This window comes from Anabas testudineus, chromosome 19 (genome assembly GCF_900324465.2).
Source record: "Anabas testudineus chromosome 19, fAnaTes1.2, whole genome shotgun sequence".
NCBI classification, from domain to species: Eukaryota; Metazoa; Chordata; class Actinopteri; order Anabantiformes; family Anabantidae; genus Anabas; species Anabas testudineus.
In genome coordinates, this window is record NC_046628.1 from 3,172,049 (window position 1) to 3,186,215 (window position 14,167).

Genomic DNA, 14,167 nt, shown 5'->3' on the forward strand with positions numbered 1-14,167 from the left:
ATTTTTTTTTTATTATAACTAATAGCTATTGTGATTGCAGGTAATTACTATCGTTTATTTTAGCACAACATAAGTTATAAAAAAAATTTGATAGATGCCTCCTTCATTTTGAGCCTGTGCCCCAAGAAACACCCTGCATAGTGTATCATGTTCATTCAGATTGGTGTAAAATCCACAAGACTGACTTAGAATACGGATGTTCACATGGTCACTGGCCTTTTTATTGTTGATATTCGATATATAAGAGCAGGAAAAGCCTGGATTACATTAATAACTAATAATAGCTGCATTTGCATTGTTAGTTTTCACTAGTGTCTGTCCAAATGTCTACCATGACAATAGCCTTAGAACAATGAATACACACGTCATTATGTTTTAATGCTCATAATTAGAATGTAGCCTCGTAAAGTAGCAGATGACATCCCTCAGCTTGCATGATTGATTAAAGCACTAATGTTTCTGGCACACTTCCTGTTCCTGCTGGTGAAGCAGCAGCAGTGTTGCAATGATCCACTGGTGTGTTTATAACACTGAGGCGCAAAAATGTAGCCCACAGGAGATTTTTCCAAGAAGAACGTACAGTCGAGATGAAAATGAATCATAACGAGTGTTTAATCTCACAATTTATGTTCAATTAACAATGGTACATTTGTTTGTTCCCCCTTTGTGGAACAAAACTGTTGTTAAGGAGTTCAGTGAAAAAGGCCACATACTTTACATGTCCATGATCTCGTTCAGAGCAGAATGTCGTTTTGAGGTTGCGATTGTTTCCATAAATGTTTTCCAGATTTGATATGAACTCTTCCTGGTTGGAAATGCCGCGTTGACAAAATGATCCCAGCTCACAGGAACCCGTCTGCTAGTTTTCTCCCAGAGCTTACGGCCAATTTACATTCATGAACAGAGTGACCTCACTCACCTGATGCGTGTGTGCAAGTAGCTGTTTCATCCATAGCACTTTTGGAAATTGGAGGTCGGTTTAGTGTTGCAGATGAAAGCTTATCTTGGGACTTGGACGTAGTCATTTTACACAACTCATTTTACATTTTAAAGGGGCTCCCTAGTAGCTGTTGTATGCTCTGTCTTGAATGGTGCTTTCAAATGATAACCCTGATGATGTCATTGGGGTTCTCTTGATGATGTCATTAGAGTTATCTTGGCTTGCAGGCTAAATGTGTCAAACAAAAGATTGCAGTTAAGTTGCTTTACTAAAAATGTTGGATCCATTTTTATTAAGTTTGCTGCTTTCATGCTGAAGCTGAACTTTAATGCCGTTTGGTATTTTAAGCTTTTTCATTTTATCCCACTACTCAGACACAGTCAGCGTGAAGCAAATCAGTTGTCGTGCTAGTGTTTGTGTGTTCTCATCTTCCAAATCATTAAAGAGTGTGCGAGTTTCGCTTTTCCCCCTGAAATAAATGATGCCAAGTAGTAAGAGATCATCTTTAGTGTCTGATTGAAACAGATCCCACTCCTTTCCTCCCAGAATGCCTTTCTGTTGCCCAGCTGAGCGACAACTGTCCACCGCTGCTCGGTGAGCTCGTCAAGCCGCCGACACTTAGCACCGAGCTGAACGCAGCAGCAAGTCAGGAAGTGGCGGCTGGTAAACCCTCTGCACTCCACAGTCTGCATGCAACAGCTGCATAATGGGAAGACGGTTCCCGTCTGGGCAAATAATGGGCTGCCTTTAGTAAATACCCCAGTTTAATGTAGTGTTTCACTCTGCTTTTTATTCCCAATCTTTCAAATAAAAACATGATCACTAAAATGTCTTACTGTTGGTTTTATTGTGAAGGCGCTCTCCGGAAGTTTGACGGTAACACGCGAACCAACTCGACACTGCTATACTGATATCAGAGTAGTGTGTTCCTGGAAAGTGTGTGGATCTTCATTTAATTTGGGACTTTCACTCTTCGTAGTGTTACCAGGGCTCGCTAGAGCAGATGGGATTTTGAAAGACATGCCGGGTGGGACGAACTCTTAACGGGACGTTTAAACGCGCTACGGTCTCTCCTGTCCGGGTAAGTTTTGATGAGCAGCTCAGCTCAGCTCAGCGCTTCACCTCCGCTCTGTCTTTGTTTCACCCAGCCGGGCCTTGCCCCGATGTGTACCGTGCTTTTAAATGGAGAGAACATGCAGCCAAACTCGATTAAAAGTCGCCCACTATTGAATGATACACTATTTATCATAAGAAAAATGACATCCAGTAGGAAACATTGTGTACTTAATTGAACCAGTAAGGTTGGGAATTCAATTCGGAATTAATGTAATATAGAAACAAATGCCGTTTGAAACAACATTTAACATTTTCAAATGGGTTCAGCAGTTGTTCTTGCAAGAAAGTTAGTAAGAGTCGGATTCGGTAGTAAGGACCACTGACCTATAAAAGTTGACATTTTACGTAAATAATGAGTTTCCAGGTAGTGTAGACCTCGCCGAATTCAGATATGGCCTCTGATAAATAGTGCAAGCTGATAAGCTAAGTTCAGTGTTGTGTCACTTTGTGCCATTAACGAGAAAACTTTAAAGCCGTCTGATATTTGGTGGAGTTCGCCGTTAGGGAACGTTGCCGGAGCCAAGACGGGCCTAGCTAGCTCACGTTAGCTGTGGCTAAGCTAAGCTAAGTGTCGTTAGCAACCCTGCCCTGTCAGTGTTGGTAAAAAGTCAGCCGGTCGCATACAGAAACGCTATCCACCGAACCTAACAGCTGAATATTATGAGCATTAAATAATAATTAGATAAATTGGACCTAAGCCAAAACATAAATTGTCAGTTAACCCCTGCTAATCTCTCCAGCATTAATGAAATTCAAGCACACGCCAGTTTTCTAGCTAGTGACAGTGTTATGACTTTAGGTGTGAGGGCTTGTTGCTTAACTTTATGCTTCAAAATAGCAGGTTGAATGATGCAAACAAAAAAAAAAACAAAAAAAAACGATAACTCAGTGGTCAGAAGTAGGTAAACTCCAGGTCCTGAAAACAGCATTTGTGCTCGGTGAATCCATTCCAGTCAGATGAAGAGTGTCTGGACCAGAGACTAGTAATGATCATTGCAGAAACTGATTCTTCTAATCTTCCTTTCATCATTTCCCCTCTATCTCTGTCACTGTCTGTTGCAGTTGTTATGGAGCAGCCACCTGGGAGCTTAGATGATCTACAGCCTCAAGACCTCTCCACCTCCAGCATCCCCACTGTGATCGACCTGACCCGGAAGGACGAGGAATGTGTTCCCGATGCCACATCTCTTGACGCCCTGCAGATCAAGAGCCCTGGCTGCTACTCAAACTCCGGAACCAGCAACCCAGGTTTGCCCTTCTCAGAGACCGGCTCCTCGGACGTCACGCTCCAATCAGTGGATCAGAATCAACCAAACGATGCCTTCTCCCACACTACAGTCACCCTTTCTTATGTGAGCAGGTCTCACGTCCTCTCCAATCCTGAATCCCTGTCTCGACATTCACCTGGGTACAAAATGCCTCCAGTTAGCAAGTTCTCCCTCCACCCTCCTTGTGACTCAGATAAAGGGCTTGGGGAGACTGGCTTTGCACTGAACCAGCATTACTTGGAGCACGCTGAGGGGCCCGTGGACCTGGCCACTCAGACAGAACTTTTGCACTCATTGTCTCAGGCTCAAGTGCAACCAGACAATGATGGCGGTGTGTGTCTAGCAGAGGCGCTTCATGAGTTTAATGGAGAAGTTATTTCCAGTGAAGGGGACATGGGTAACAATGTAGAAGAGGAACAGGAGCGCAGTTTGTCACGGTTAAAGTGTAAAGCTCTGGAGAACGGTCAAGATAACAGCTGCTCAAGTTCTGGAGTATGCGCTGAATCCTCACCGGAAACTCTCACCCCTGTCACAGGGGAGGATGAGGACAGGGGGAGCTCTGAGGTGCTATTTCTCTCATCTGAAAAACAAGGGCCAGCGGTCATCAAAGACAGTTTCAGTGCAAGAGACCTATGTTCACTGAGCAGGGAGTATGTAAGTCCTTTAGAGGACCCCGTCTCCCCCTCTGCTACCTCACTGGACGATGTAGAGGACGTGTTCGACCTGCCTCAGGCCTCCAGCTCGCCCAGCGCCAACCACTCTTATTTAGAGACAGCTGAGGATGTCGCGTGGGATGGCCTAAGCACAGAGGGGGCCATTCAGCCAGGATCTGGCATCAGTGGTAGCTTAACAAGGTTGAATTCAAGCAGTGAAAATAAGCAGCCAATCTGTAGACAGAAGGCCGAGATAGAGCCTTTGATTGACTTGACAGATGATGTTTGTGTATCAGATGTTTTGGAAAACAAATCCAAGACTGCAGTTCCCCACATGAACGGGAACACAAAGGCACTACAGAGAACTTTAAAAGAAAAGAAGCTACCTATGCGTCCTGGCAGAGGGGTGCGGCTAGAGGCCATAGTTATGAACATAAATTCAAGCAGGTATAAAGTGTCAGGGTGTATACGCACTAATAAGAAAGCAAGTGCTTCCCAATCAGCAGCTAGTGATTGTAGCTTAACCAGTCCAAGGATGAATGACACTGTGTCAGTAGGAAGAAGAAAAAGCAGAGTGATGGCTACTCCTTCAGTGAAAACAGTAAAACGAAAAGCAGGAAGGAGTAAAACTAATGACATTAATACTGACAGCTGTAAATACTCTACCTCTGATTCTGAAATCCTCAGTAATTCTAAAAGGCCCCATCACAGCACAGCTCCAAAAAGTCCTCACTTTGCTGTGTGCAAGAGGTCAAAGAAAGAGCCAGAGAATGGTTCGATCATCGTACCCTCACCACAGACCAGCCCCCCAAAGTCAAAGAGGAGAAGCTCTTCCCAGTCAAGTCCTCAGTTATCTGTGCACAGGAACTCAACAAAGGATCCGGAGCTTCAATCCCATCCTAACCCCTCAGTGGAAAGTCATGTGGCGAGATTTTCCCCACCACCATCGAAGTCTCCAAAGAAAAGGCAAGGAAAAGGCAAGTCTGCAGGTATTAAAATGTCACCCACTGCCAAGACGAAGGCGGCTCGCACTCCCAAGAGGAGACAAAAGAAACACAAACGCAGCCAGTCATCATCCATGTTTTCACCCAGGGAGCCTGAGATCAAGCTAAAGTATGTCAACTACAAGGAGGAGAAAAGGGACTTGAGATTAGACAGTTTTTCTCCATTTATCCGCGTGGAGCGGCAGCAGTCATCACCTTCGCGGTGTACCATAATCAACTACCCTGAGGAGGAGAGGACCCAACGCAAGAAGGGTCAACAGCCTCAGGCTCACCCCAGTGGCTTTATTTCTGCAATTGTACCCAGCACTTCCTGTCTCCAGATAGGCCGAGCGTCCATGCACAGCCAGCACCAGCGCTCTCTTGTGTGCTGTCTGTGTGGGCAGTCGGCCAACGCCATGGACTTAGGGGACCTCCACGGCCCCTACTACCCAGAGGGATACCAGCCAAGCACCAAAACATCAGCCAGCATGTCGGGCCTCAAAGAGGACGGGGACGACTACAGCGATTCAGACTCCTCATCCTGCAGCATCCGACGAAGCAGGGGGAGAAAGTGTGCTGTCCCACCAACGCTGTGGCCCCTTAGAACTGGAGCTCAGCTCAAACAGAAGGGCCTCCTGGGGAGCCACCGGTGGAGCAGTGACAGAACCAGCAGCCCTGCAGCTAAGCGAGCTCGGTCGAATGATGGTTCTGCAGATGTGGAGGACTGGTACAGCCCCCCTGTGCTGCCTTTAGAGCCCTGCGAGTACTGGCTTCACGAGGACTGCGGCATCTGGTCTGCAGGCGTTTTCCTCGTGAAGGGCAAAGTCTACGGACTTGAGGAGGCTGTCAGAGTGGCCCAGGAAACGGTAATGATGCACTTAAGGCCTGTATACGACATGATGTGATCAGTTACAATGGCATGATAATGCATTAATCGTCTGGAAGTGTTTCCTCTGCCTCTAGGATACTAATAGATTTCAGATGTTAACAAATCAAAGTTTGAACAAGCATAAATAATCCATCAGTTAGACAAAGATGGGAAATTATTGGCCCCAGACAGGAAACACTGAGACGTGGCTTTAGCCCTTTATTTCATAGAGATTTTCACTCGTTGCTCTAGAAACAGTAGTTGGACTTAAACATCTACTGTATTTATTATTGCTACTTAAAATAATAAATACAGTATTTATGAGCTGTCTTACAGCGCTTTGAATCACATCTCAGTCTCCCTCAAGAGCCGTTGTCATGACAATATGCCAGTTGCCATGATGTGATCTAAATATGGAGCTTTGGGGTCACCAGTTTTCAGACTCTTTGACTTTTCGCACACTTCATTTTGTTACAGATTGAGTTGTAAATTTGCAGAATCTGTCTGTGTTCAGTAGCTCACAATGACAACAAGTAAACAGACTAAATACCCACTTCTCTTTTCTGTGGCAGATGGCAGGTGCAACCTGTTTGCTTCAGATTTTCTTGAGAGGAGTCTTCAGCTTGACTTTTTGTGATGAGGCACAGATAAGGACAAGGTTATAAAACTATTACCAATTGGCCTATATAATTGTGAAATGGTCTGAAACTACCAGGACTCTTCATAGAGTTGGCTGTCTTGCCAAACTAAGGAAGAAAGGTCAGAAGTCTTTTGCAAAGATTGAGGAACCTGCCAGACCATCTCAGCGAACACCGTGGTAGAGTGGCTATTATGAGACAAAACTTAGTGTTGGGCCAGAACTCCTTTGTGGCAAACAGCTGGCTAGTAAAAGAACTGTGTTGTGACTAGATCACCAGTCTACACAGTGCTTGAGGTGGGGAAAAAAACAACACTGGTTGACTTACTGGAAGAATTGTCTTATTAAAGCAACATGTTTTGGCACATGGGCCTTCATCAGGGTGATATACAGGAAATGCAAACAAAGAGCCTGAATGAACTCTGTAAGAGGGAGCAATCACTTAAAGATGTCACTGTTAGTTCAATTCTGAGACACAGTAATTGGTCAGTTTTTGACAAAAAAAATGACTTTTAAGTGATCGTTAAAATAGTCACAGTCGAACTGTGTTGATCAGATAAAGTGTGAGTAATAATGAGAACTCAGCCACCAGAGGCTGCTGGCAGAGCTGCAGCTGACTGAGTCATGTTTTCCCTCACTGGTGGTCACCAGTGAGCATGCCAGGAGCATGTGGTCAGATATGACCAAAGTTCAGTTCTGGCATCTTAAATGGTTTTCTGACATCATCTGTGCTGGTAATCAGGCCTATCTCTGCAGCTTCTAAAGGGAAAATATGATGGGAACTGGTTAGTGAGGGCTGTCCTGTCGCACTGTAATGTTTTGCACCTCCACTGATTAAATACTAGCATGTCTCCATGTAGACATTCCAGGAAATTTGTATGCAAAACAGAGAAATGAGGATTTGGAGGAACTGATCAGATGCATGGTTCATGTGACCCCCTACTTAATGAGCTCAGATTGCAGCTAAAATAAACAGGTTTAACTTTACTTTGAAAGCTGTTGAAGGAGTTCCCTGCTGTGCTCCATTTATGAATCTTATAATGAATAACTACTGAAAAGAAGAGTTTTAATTAAAAAAGCAAATAATCACCTGACTTCCTCCTCGCGACTGTCTTTAAATGTGTAGCAGTGCAAATGGAAGCTATCATCTACTGAATGCTGTCGGTGTTATATTTCTTTTTAGATGTGTTCAGCGTGCGGTGATCGAGGTGCTACACTGGGCTGCTTCTTCAAATGCTGCCCCAACAAGTACCACTACAGGTGTGCCCTGGAGTCGGGTGAGTCCAGCTTTCTTCTTTCTGCTCTGATGATCAGTAATGGTGATCAGTACTACTGCAGCAGAGTACAACAAGAATTATAGAAGGGAACATTTCAACCTTGTTCTTGAACAAACCTGATGTCTCACTTTAGCATTGTACCTGAGAAGTGCTGAATGCACCCACAACTTGTTTTTTTACTCTCTCTTTTTGTGAGTGTGAATGGAAATAGCTCTTGTGTGAACCGTCGTTGGCTGCTTTCACTTCCTGTTAAGCCCTGAACTTGCACGTGTGGGCGGTCAAACCTTTCACATGAATCAGTGTGGCGTCCTCAACTCCTGTTCTGTTCTTGTTCTCGCAGACTGTGTACTCATTGAAGAAAATTTCTCCATGAAGTGTAAAAAGCACAAGGTGAGCGAAGACAAACTGCACTTTGTAAAAGTTCTTTATCGAATCTGTTCGAGGACTTTGTGATTCATTCGAAGACTCTCGTGCCTGCTTTGTGAGCTGTATCAATAACTAAATACCAATCTCTTGATTCCTCATTCTTCCTCAGAACAAGACGTTCAAAGCCCCTCCAGGGAATAGATCTGATGACAGGTGACAAAGTTAGCAGACACCTCGTGAGGTTAGTAAACGCCGCTCTACGTTCATGTCGAGGCTCGTCAGTCTTCAAAGTAAATCTAACATGACACTTCTTTGAAGCATGTTTCTTGTGTTCTAAACTGGGACTGTGGGATCTTTTGGGAAGTGATTTTCTTTTCTTAATTGTCTCTCGTAAGTTCCTCTATTGTATCAACGGGATTTTTAAATGTAAATTTGTTTATTGGTTTAATTAATTATTCAATTTAATGCCGACAGAAAACAACATTAACTAGAATTGCCAACATGCTGCAACATGTTTGTCTCCGTCCGGACTCATTCTAATCAGTTCATCCACGAGTCAAGTGGACGTTTGTGCCACATTTTAAGAAATTGCCTGATGCCATTCCTGAGATATCATGTTCAGAAGAACGAGGCAGATGGACAGTAGTAGTTTATGAACTATTCACCTCCTCACTTACCAACTGTATAACTGATATATTTGTTTGTGGTGGGTTCTCTATTTCCCTCTAACTGAAGGCCAAATGAGGGCAGCATGAGACGAAGAAAGTACTTGAAATTAAAAAAAGACGTGTAAGGCTCTCTACTTAAATCTAGTCATTTACAGGAAATGAAGTGATGATGTTATTTTACAGACTAACCTCTTACAGATGTCCGTTTGACATTAATGAATTCACTTCTCATTAGTCACCACGAATGTTATCATCAACATACATGTGTAGAAAACTATAACAGCAAACAGTCACTGAAACAGAAGAAGCAGAACGTTTTTATTTTGTGGGGGGTTTGCCTTGTTTTGCAGCTTCCTTTTGAGCCTGCTGTTGGTTTTTGGTTATTTTGTGTATTTTTAGTGATTTCTTTTTTTCTTTAAATTTTAGTTGAACTTTTTAAATAAATGTTAGTTGGTTTATGGATCACATATTATTAAATGTAATTAGGTGTCCTTTAACTGAGCCTCTGTGAATTTAAATCAAGAACCATTAGCACTCACGTCCGGGTACCACAGAGCTGCTATATCCGTGATCACAGATACACAACATTTGCAGCATTGTCTGCTTGAATCGTTGTTTTAAATGATATTTCTCTCTTTCAGACATTCACCTGCGACACGCTGCAGGAGCTCTCCTTTCCCTTCCGCTGGTAACCATGGCGACAGTGGACCGGTTTTCTTCTGACTGACAGCTAGCACCCGCAAACCTTAACTTCACCCTCTGCTCTTCAGCTGCACTGTTAATCTCCTCCATGCTGCGACTGGAGGGCAATGAAAGCTTCCCTGTTCCAGTCTGATGGTACTCAGCAGCCAGTAACACCTGTGGACTGATAGAAAAAAAACTACTCTCACTTCAAGTAACATGCTGAATTTGGCATTTGTGTAGTTATTTATATGGAATTTTTTTTCCTGGATTAAATATGAATAACAATCAAAGATATTTAATTTTTATATTTGTATTTGATTATATTTGGTTTATTTATTCCTGGAGCTTTCTTATTGGCTCCTTTAGTATCAAGAGGTTTGATTGTGTGTTTTAAGTTATTGGTAAGGCAGTTCAATGTTGAAATATCAAGGAGACGCAGGTTTTATTAAGAGATGGGACAGAAAAAGAGCTGGATGCTCCGGAAATGACCCTCAAACAACAAGGTACCCAACTGGATGTTGTCAACACAACAGGGTTCCATAGCAGCCACACAGCAGCTCTGTTTGGTTTTTGTGGATCGCAAGTGGCATTACATTTAGTTTCAAACAGTCAGGTGGAAAAGGCAAACCTCAAATACTCCCAGATGCCACTCGCTCTACAGAAATGTGCCCAGTTTGTTGTTACTCAGAGAACAGAACTGTGTGTGTTTGAATGTATTCTTCCTGCGTGAGGGGTTTTTGCAGGAAGAACTTTGGAGTGGCGCTGAACATGTCTGGTCCTCTGCTACTGCCCCACAACGCTTCCCTGTTTGCCTCAGGCTCTCTCATGTGGTTCACGGGCCATTCTGTGAACTTTAAAAGAGCCACGTCTAACTGTCAGGATGAGACCATGTGATTTTATTTGGCTTAACGCACTTTGGCCTCCCACTTCAGACTGGGAGAATTCAACCGTGCCCGAGTTCTGGACGTCTGCACGACCTTTAAATCAGTTGCTATCTTAATGAAGTTTTATTGCAATTTGTTGTGAGCCCTCTTTAAGGATAATCAATTAAAGTAAGGTTTGGTTTATCATTTGCTGCTTAGTTGGACGACTCCTCTGTCGGAGCTGCAGGCATTTTTCTGTTCAGTTACATTGTCTGCGTACCTCAGCGGCCGCTCGGCTTCACCAGTGTCTCTAGAGTTTAAAGGCGTATGTTTGCAGAACACTCATTTTTATATGGACATTAGAAAATTTTTGGTTTACATGCTAATTTCTGAAACAATGGCCATGCTAGTATTACGAAATCTGATCTATTGCAATTTTAGTTTTCTCGACCTGGGCCCAAGTGGTGCATGTTCACCTTTCACCTTTCTGAAAAGCCTTATCTGACATACAACAAGTATAAAAAGTTTTTCTTCTAGCTCTAGCTTGTGGTGCAAAGACAAATCAGTGGATGTACTTCACCTTCTTTTGGACATCCAGATGACTGAAGGCAGCTTGCATGCACGTTTTTGCTGCAGATGTTGTTGTTGTTAACGTCGTTGTCATGATGGGCCATGTCCTAATGGACCCCCTCTACCATGCAGGTACACACTGACCCCCTGGGAGTTGTTTAAACTATGTATTGAGATTAGTTCCTGGTGTATTAGTACCTGTTGTGGTGGTCAGGAGGTCAGGTCTTCTGCCTTTCAGCTTGTTTGTTTTAGAGAAAAGTCTCTGATCAGTGTTGTTGTTGTTGACGTCTCTGTGTACATCTCCATAGCGCCACTAGGGGCAGCATCTTGCTGTGTCCGTGAAGCCACGGCTGTGTGTTAATGGACACAGGCAGCTGAAGGCTTTGTCTGTTTAGTGTCTCACCAGCAGCAGCAGGACACAACACACACACACACACACACACAAATCTCCTTATTCTTAAACAGCACATCTCTCATATTTGTGCCATCTTTGTGTTATTTGTCTATTTTATATTTTTGCTGAGGTTAACTGTTTTTTAAATGCGCAAGCCTGAAATTTTCACTGCACAGTGTTTTTCAATTACAAGCAGCTGTTTGCATTGAACCAAATACAGCGTTCGGAATCTGTTTTATTCTTACAAGAATTAGGGTTTTTAAGAATCTTTTCTCTGTGTGTTAATCTCAGGGCTGAATCTCAGATATTCTAATGATTTTAATTTCCTTTTTTGTGATTTTTCTTTTCTCTCCCTCTCTCTCTTCTGTGTTAACCCCACATTGACTGGAGCAATGACACGTGTAGCAGGATGTGGTTGTCGCCTCAGAAGCAAAACCTTTTCTGTCCTGGTACACACTACCCATCACATTCCAACGCCTCTTTTCATGTGCCTGTCAGTGCTGTGGTGTTTTTAGGTTTTACATGGGACTGCCAATTTATGTGTCTTCTTCTCCATCGTCTTGGTTTTACAACAACTTTTTGTACCGTCTTGCTCAACTCTTGGAGCATCAGAGGTCATGTAATTGTAAAAAATAAATATTTTGTTGAAGATTGTGGTTTTCGCTAACATAGTTGTCTTTCTTTGTGACTAATGGGGAAAGAACTAATTTGCCAAAATATAAATTAGAATGACACAATGGAGAGTAATGCATAATAATAAATAAAGTCGCACCTTAAATACACTATAGTTCATCACAGGGGGGCTGTGGGAAATGAAAGATAATAAATTCACATTAATCACAAAAATCCAACAAGAAGTCTGATTTTATTGACTAAATTTCAGCTTACAGGAAGACAGTTGTATTGCAAAGACAGAACCGGTTACGAGTTCTAGTGCTGTGGTCATCTACTCACTAAAACTCCACTAAAATCATGATGCTTTGAAATATGCCACTGGACAGAAGGACACTGAAGCTCCATTACAATGCATTACATTATGGATGAAGTGAGGAGGCAGCAGAGACTGCAGCTAAAGCCTGTATGTCCATCTGTATCTCATTTCCCAGGTCAGGTGTGCTCAGTCGACTATAGCATCCATTTTAACACCCCATCTAATCTTTTGGGTTTATTCTGAATCACAAGGAAAACTTAAATCATAATAGTTAATAATCATAATTAACAGATTTATGAATAAATCCATATGATGTTTTTTTTTTTACTGAAATCCTAATAGAAAAAAAAAAATCACCAGAAAACCAAAAATACAGTGTGTCAAGAAAATGCACAAGCAAAATCTTGTATTTCCACTCAAACTCAGTTTAACGCTGTTCCACCAGCAACGGGTGGCAGGAACATGTTTGTTTACAGGAAAACGGCATCAGGCAAGTTTCATATAACTCCTGAACAACATATGAAAAGGTTGGCCTGCTAACGTAGCTATTGGCAGGAAAGATTATGCAAAAGTATATAAAAAAAAAAGGAGTGACAAGAAAAGCTACAGTGAGTGGCCAATGGAGATGCCAGGAGGGCCGTCATCTTTTATTATTAATTTAAAATCCAGTTTTGAAATGGTGAATAATTCTGTAATCTTGACTAAGACAGTTTCCTGTACTTTCTTTTTTTTTTTAAGGTGACAGTCCACCACTGGACACCTCTTGGCTCAGCCACAGTCACATTTACAAAAGTCCCCACTTGACCAAAATGAGACTAGACGGCTTGTTAGGATGGACGGTGCTGAGGAAAAGTAGGAGGTTAGCTCGGGGTGAACAGTTAATGTAAAAAGGAATGACAATGATGAGGTAATACACAGGCCCATGTCTTTATGTGATCACGTGAAAGGCCTCGCCAGTACAATCTGATGAGCTGGAGCTTACACAGTAAACGCTGCAGAGCCAGCGCTGCTCGCAGCTGGCTGGAGAGAACAGCACAGCTACAGTCATCAGTGTCAGGACTGTCCTTTGTTCTGAGTCAGTAAGCTGCTGATGAGGTCAGAGATTGTCACAAGATGTAGTAATTTGCATACTCGCTGGCTGATCCGGGAGCAGCTTTGAAGAACATGATCCAAACGCTTTTTATATATATATATATATATATATATATATATATATATATATAAATGTGGGCTGAACCCAGTTTAGCCGACCTTCGCTCACGAAGATCCTGGCTGAGGCTACTGACTCTCACAGGACAAAGAAACACGTTGTTGCAGCTAGACTACATTTACAAAGTACTGCAGCTTGTGACAGGAGAAGCACAGAGCAGGTTTTCACAATAGAGCGGTAGCACATACAAGTTCATGCAGATTTCTGTCTGGAAGGCGACACACACCATGCGTGAGCCAAGGTTTTTTTTAAAGAGTCAAAGAAATATAATTCAATTTTTTTTTTTTTTTGCTGTTGTTTTTCACTTGATAAAAAAAAAACAAAAAAAAACAAAAAGCCAGGCCACTGTATTTCACTAAAGGTGGCAACCGGGAAGCAAAAATCTCTTATATCTAAAAACGTTGTCTGTAATTTTAAATTCAAGCCTCTCACTCTATGTCCTCATGCTTTGCTTTTTTTTTTTTTCCTGTTCCTGAAGGTGGTGAGATGAGAACACGATATTAATAGCAATACAAATACAACACGCTGAAGAAAAACTAATTGTTCCGATGTTTTTTTTTTTTTAGCCCTAAGAAGTCTCAAGAGATCATAATGATAATTAATATTTACTCTGGGACATAATGCAAGAAATTGTGCTACGGCAAAAATTCCACATCACAACATTTTACTATTCTTTTTCAGTTTTTTTTAAATCCATATTTGTTTTGTAAAGTCGGTTGAAATTTTTTGTAAAGATAAG

At 42.4% G+C, this 14,167-nt stretch overlaps 1 protein-coding gene across 1 annotated transcript; it reads left to right on the top strand.

The window, feature by feature from the left end:
* The first annotated feature begins 1,828 nt into the window (after positions 1-1,828).
* Positions 1,829-10,803, top strand: si:dkey-94l16.4 (transcription factor 20). The gene is made up of 6 exons (XM_026351601.1): positions 1,829-2,021; positions 3,119-5,826; positions 7,649-7,742; positions 8,083-8,132; positions 8,278-8,349; positions 9,418-10,803. Exons 2-5 carry the CDS (start codon positions 3,124-3,126, stop codon positions 8,323-8,325), a joined length of 2,895 nt encoding a protein of 964 aa, XP_026207386.1. The 5' UTR covers positions 1,829-2,021; positions 3,119-3,123; the 3' UTR covers positions 8,326-8,349; positions 9,418-10,803.
* Positions 10,804-14,167: the final 3,364 nt, after the last annotated feature.